Source organism: Sander vitreus, chromosome 4 (genome assembly GCF_031162955.1).
Source record: "Sander vitreus isolate 19-12246 chromosome 4, sanVit1, whole genome shotgun sequence".
Taxonomy (NCBI): domain Eukaryota; kingdom Metazoa; phylum Chordata; class Actinopteri; order Perciformes; family Percidae; genus Sander; species Sander vitreus.
Window position 1 is genome coordinate 20021868 of NC_135858.1, and position 6836 is coordinate 20028703.

At 40.0% G+C, this 6836-nt stretch overlaps 1 protein-coding gene across 1 annotated transcript in view; it reads right to left on the reverse strand.

Annotated features, from left to right (window-relative positions):
- The window catches only part of LOC144516283 (cytochrome c oxidase subunit NDUFA4), a 12557-nt gene extending 6034 nt beyond the window's left edge, over positions 1 to 6523 (reverse strand). The window contains exons 1-2 of the mRNA XM_078247491.1: positions 6435 to 6523; positions 3176 to 3261 (exon numbers count right to left, since the gene is read on the reverse strand). Coding sequence (XP_078103617.1) covers positions 3176 to 3261; positions 6435 to 6476 — 128 coding nt within the window. The 5' untranslated portion in view covers positions 6477 to 6523. The remainder of the gene's footprint in view (positions 1 to 3175; positions 3262 to 6434) is intronic.
- Positions 6524 to 6836: the final 313 nt, after the last annotated feature.

Sequence of the window (6836 nt, forward strand, 5' to 3'; positions counted from 1 at the left end):
AGTAGTATCAAATTCTGTGCCACTCGTATGAACAGCAGAAGAGTTCAGATTTGATTCAATCAAATCTGAATCAAGTGTCCGCTTATTGAACCAAAATATCTTTTAAATCCTTATCCTATTTTACTTTCGACATTTGTAATAGAGCCCAACCTTAAAGGTACAATATGTAACATTTCTGCATTAAAATGTCTAAAAACAACCATACATGTTATATATTTTTTTGAGTTGTGTTCTTACACTATCCCAAATGTTTCCACCAAATGTCAAACCCAGAGAAATTATTTTATTTTTGACACAGGACGTTTCCTTTAGTCACCTTCTAGTTACTCGTAACTTCCATCAAAACACGGGCACCCAGATGTTACATTCGAGAGTAATTGTAAATCATACAATGTCACAGAAAGAAATACTGGTAACCGTAATACTGCTTTTTTTTCCACACAACATAATTTTGTGATTAATTACATGCCACTTTGCAACAAAGTAATACAGCAGAGATCTTATTTATACAGAGATACATTTCAATATCAATCCAGCTTAACATTACTACAATGTTGTTGCTGGTTGACAAGTAGCTAACGTTAATGCTAATGCTAGGTGGGTAACATTATAAGGTTACAAAATCGTTCAACACGCTCATAAAGTTATTTTTACTATGATTGTTTTGACCACAGATAACCGCACTGGGTTAACCCACAAATAAGTTCACCAGTAACGTTAGCTGTATAGATAGACGACTAATCTAATGCTAATTTAGCCAGCTAGCACACCCCGGTCGGTCTGCTTCACTCCCCCGGCGCAGAGAGACACCAGCCCCGGGACATATAGTTACCGTTAGCCACCAGCCAGCTAGCAGCAAGTCACTATCATTAGCTATAGCAATCCGAACACGGCCAGCACTTAACTCCAGTGCCGGGTGCTAACGACGCTGACAGCAGTTTAATGAAGCGTCAGGAAACGGACCATTTCAGACCCAGGTACCCGAGTCAGAACAGCGTCCATCCATATCGTTAGCTACGTCTCTGCGCTACCGGTGTTCGTGCCGAACATCTCCTACAACTCCCATAATTCCTCGCAACTTCCCAACATCATCAAAAGTCTGTGTTTACCATCCATTGTTTTGACTGAGAGACCCCAAGCGGCAGAAAGTTACATATTGTATGTTTAAAATCCTGGGGCTGAAATTACCGGCAGATTTCAGATCAGATATGTTGGCCAATAAGTAAGAAAAATGTAGTACAGAAATTATGTTTTAACTGTAAAATCTCCTGTTCAGTGTATATCTTTTCACACGTCTTAAGTAACCAAATTTACGAAACCTCTATCAAAATTGTTTATTTTAAGAGTTCATGTTAAAGACCAAATAGCTCATTGACCAATAAATTGTTTTTAAAAATGTGGTTGTGCTCTAATTTGCAAGTTACTGAAATAACTAATCAAATCCCGAAGATTCATTAAAACATTTTTTTTGTTGGCTGAGAAGGAAGAACCTGTTTTCAATGATACTGAATAAATGCTCACATCCTGTGGAGAGTTGAGCAGCATGTGAAATTATGATACTATTGATACTTGACACACTGAATTAAAATATGGTGCTTTCTTATTTTGCACACCTTACATCTCACATACTTGCCCCAATTACTGAAGGTCCAGATTCAGAACTATTTAACTAAAAAGGTAAAAATATTATTGTGATATGAATAAATACAGTCTAACTAGGAGTTTCTGCCTCCTGAAACTGACTCACTAAAGCATCACCACTCTGTTGGTCTTGTTGAACATTTTGTTCAATGTTTTGAACATTGTTCTTTAGTAGGGCTATAACGATACACAAAACCCACGATTCGGTTCGTATCACGATTTTTGACCCACGATTCGATACAAACCTCAATTCTTTTGGGGGGGTTGGAGGAGAGTTATACTCAGTAAACGTAATACAACTTTTTTTCTGCCATATGGCATCGTTTTGTCATTGATTACATGCTACTTTGCAACACAGTAATACAACAGAGACTTTATTTATTGATATTGATAGATTTCCATATTGGATCGATCCAACACCAAAGATTCTTTTGTACCTTAAAATAATGTTTCCAAAAATGAGACATCAGAATAATGGTAACGGTAATGGACAATTCCACTTCCAACCTGTAGGGGGACCGAAGAGGAAAAGTGCTTTGGTGTTGCTTTAAGGTTAGCCTACTATAAAGGTGCTGGTTGACAAGTAGCTAATGCTAATGCTTGGTCTATAACGTTAGCTAATTTTAAGTGGGTAACATAAGAAACAACATCGTTCAACACGCTCGGTTATTTTTAGTATGATTGTTTTGACCACAGTTAACAACTCTGGGCTAACCCACGAATTCATCAGTAACGTTAACTGTATAGATAGACGATTAATCTAATGGTAATTTAGCCAGCTAGCACACCCCTGTCTGTCTGCCTCACTCTCCTGGCGCAGCAAGGCTTCAGTCGGGATGAGAGCTGACAACAGCCCCGGCCCGGGGACACATCCACAGTCTGCCCCCAGCCAGCTAGCAGCCAGCCACTATCATTACAGCAATCCAACCCCGGTCAGCACTTAACTCCGGTGCTAAGGACGCTAACGGCAGTTTACTGAACCGTCGGGAAACAGACCCAGACACCCGTGTCAGAACAGCGGCCATTCATAACGTTACACCGCCATTAGCGGTGCCGAATCCCCCCCCCCCCCTTCGTGTTTAGCCATGGTTACAGTTAACTAAATTTACCCAACAAAAGGGGGATAAGGCACCAAAACGACTAATACTAATAGTAATTTAAAGATGTGGTAGCACTGGATCTGGACGGGAAGGATAACTCTAGGAGTTGTAAGGGGTGTGTCGCGATTCTGCCTTCTCACACCGCGACACAGGTTCGTGGATCTGAGTGTCGTGATTTCGGTTTCATATCGCATATCGTTACAGCCCTATTCTTAAGCTAGTAAGAGAGAATTATTTGTCCAAAGCTCAGCGAGTCTGCGTTTATTAAAGGGGAACGGCTATCGGAACCTTACTTTGTTGGCAGAATTACAAATTCTCAAATAATACTCAGCTTCATGTATTCAAGGTTTGGATTCAGCAGACAACAATCTCACAGTATCGAAAGCAAGGTGGAAGAATACTACAGTACACGATTAGACAGGCGACCATCTTACGTGACATGAGGTCCTCTTGCCAGGCGGATCAGATAGAAGGTGGCCCCTGTGATGCCCAGAGTCAGGAAGAAAAATTGAGGGATTAACTGAGGAGAGAGGAAGAACGCATTACTCCCAGACCACAGAGAGACATATGAAGGTAAACATATTCTAGTGGTTGGCTGTTCTGTGTACCATGAACATAAACCTGTGTGAAACACACACACACACACACACACACACACACACACACGTAGTTGTTATTCCTGTTTTTCCTCTCCTTTCCCTCCTCCATATGCATGAGGCCCAGGCCATGTGTGAGGCTGCTCACTGTCAGCTTGGGTTGAACGGGCAAGGATGCGGTGGAAAAGAGAGCTGCTACATCTCTGTGTAGGCCAGCTTCTCCTCCTCAACACTATACCTGTCAGACTGAGCCACAGCATCTCTCACACACACACACACACACACACACACACACACACACATACACATTGAGAGCGAGACATACTTGCACACACATGCACGTAAATGAGCTAACGCACAGTCTGAGCACTCAAACACACGGGCACGAGTGTGTGTGTGTGCGCGCGCGCAGATACCCTTTTATTTGATGTGCTGAGCAGGGATGATGACAGGAATTAAAATAGAAAAGCACATTAGGGGGACGGGGATAATGTAATATGTCATATTACACACCTAAAGCTTAGCCGTGTCAATCCTCACTCCGTGCAGCATTTTTCAACAACACTACACTGCCATAAATTTCCTGTCTACTTTGCTACGTGATACTCAATGTATGAGACAGAGAGAGTGAGGGGGGAGAGAGGCACACCACTGTCGAACATCTGTTCTCAGCCCACACAGATCTAGTCAAGCTGTAGAGCGATGACAGTTTGATCAGGTTGAACTGAAGGATGTCTCTACTCAGCTGCATCTAGGCATCTGTCTTCTGTCTGATTGCGTTGCCACTTGCCTTGTTGTGGATTAGGAGAATGATAACATTTCGATATTCACTTCCTTAAAGCTGTAGAGAGGAAAATATATCTCCCTCGGATACATACTCGAACCACTCAGCAATCAACTATTTAACAACTCCGACTCAGAGCATGGACTTCCTGCTGCAGACTTTTTACTCAAGTGATCAGATGCCCAAGTGCCAGTATTATAAAGATTCTGAAGGGCTGCAACCAACAATTATTTTCATTTCCAATTAATCTGCAGATCGTTTTATTATTTTTGTCTATTAAAGGTAATATAAAATCAGAGCTGCAACCACACAGCTGTCAGTATTGATTAATCTGTCCATTATTGTTTTGACTACTTGAATAATCAAATAATCATTTTGTCGACATTTTGTCTCAAAATACGGAAATATATCCATCACAATTTCTCAGAGGCCAAACTGATGTCTTCAAATTCTTTGTTTTATCCTGTCAACAGTCTAAAACCCCAAAATATTGCATTTGCAATTATATAATAAGAAAAGTAGCGATGCCTCACATTTGACATGCTGACACCAGTGAGTGGTGTTGATTTATAAATTACTTAACTGATTAATTGATTATCAGAAATACTGAGTTGTCATCAACAAATCGATACACTGTACGTCTTCTGTCTTAGTCATGTACTCTGCAGTGTCTGCTGAATTCCTTGGAAAAAAAGTTCTAGTTACTAGTTTTCACTACGCACACACACACACACACACACACACACACACACACACGCAAACATACACACACACACACAAGTGTAAACTGACTGCAGACGCTCAGCTTCGATCATTGAAGTGAACACAAACAGCCACACACACACAAACATGCGGAAGCAGGTCAGCTTTGAACACACACACACACACACACACACACACACACAAAGCGAATAATCAAGACAGGCCTGGTGTGTTGGGAGCTGTCCACTCCCTAGTGCTGATATCTTCACATCGTGCCACACAAGTGAGTGTTTTACCATTGAGCCTGACCGATATAGGAACTGTTTTATACTTGCTGGGGTTCAATACTGTTGCTGCCCTTATTACTTTTCTGGTGCTCTGCCAAACCAACCCCGTCAATCCATGAATATGGGTCACCCTCAGCATGGCTCTGAAGCAACAGGGGAAAAACAAGCACAGACAGCTTCTGCTTCTTTCTTTCTTTCTTCATATTATTATGATGATAGCAATAAAGCAAATTAACATGCCAATGATACAAAGTAATGTGCAGTCACAGTACTTATTTTTAATGATTCAAATGATCAAATCAGTTATAATTTCTTTATGATATATGCAACAAGTAATCTAAGCTCAAAGGTCCACCTACCAGCTTTCAGAGCTTTCTGCTCCATCTCACGGTCTTCATTCAATTAATGGAACTGGCTAAGTTAGTGTTATATTAACGTCAATACTCAAAACATTTTGTAACCGCTTGTTTTGTTTGACTTACGTTAGAGGTGTGAATCTTCACTGATCTTTCGATTATGATTATCATGTCTTCGATTCGATATCACGATGCATCAAATACATTTTTCTATTAAAGCCATATAGGATATTTAATTCATAGCTTTTCAAGCTTCAAAAACAAAACCTTCTGCAGTGCTCTAATACTAAATAAATTGGATACATAAAACTACAGCACTGAGCACATGGCACTTCCTGAATGTGCAAAACATAACAGAATATGTAAACAGAAAGGTTGTTAGGCATACATTCAATTGTAAACAGAAATAATCGATTTTGGCCCGGCCGATTATCGATGCAGCCTCGTCCATGTCCACGATTCGATGCATCGATTATTTGATTAATTTCAACACCTCTAACTTATGTACACATTATTCAATTTTCTATTATATTAGACTAAGAAAAAAAGCAAATCCTCACATTTTTTAACTGAAATCAGCAATGTCTTAGACTTTTTGCTTGAAAAATGACTCAAATGGGTTGTTTTTGAAAAAGTGTATTGAGGAGATGGACAGAAGATGGTCCATAATATAAGTAATATAAAAATAAAATTGGGTATAGTGATTACTAACTGCAGGTCAGTGGAATAATTGCTTTGTACGCATATATACTCTGCACATATGCTGCCCATGTGAACTTTCTAGACATGTAGTATATATGTACAGTATATTTTCAAAGATAGATAAGTAAGTCTTCTAAATATATACAGTTTGAAAAACCAAAACCCAAAGGCCTTGGGTATACATCACTAGACTATATGACAAAAAGAGCTCAATATTAGTCATAAAAATAATCACGAGGCTCATACATAAATATGATGCAACCTACCCCAGGATGTTTCTTTGCATGTTCAAACATGGTCTTAATCATCTTTATTATTATTCCAAATGAAGAAGCAAATAAATCCACCAAAATAAAAACTGACCGTAAACGTCTGACAAATGTATCCATGTGAATTAAAGAAAGAGCTGTTTGTTAGCTGAAGTATGTGGGTCAGTGCAGTGAAACCTGTTGCCAATCCCTTCAGCTCTGTCCCTCACCCTCCCTCCCATTGGATGAATGAGAGGGTCAGAGGGGAGAGGGAGAAGGGGGGGGAGAGGGAGAGGCAGTTCTAATCCTCATAATCGCATCTGTTGAGGACACTATGTTTCCACTGAGGCTCATTGGGTACTCTGTGTCCTAAAGTGTTTTGTTATACAACAAAACTACTACCATACAGACTTGGAGGTG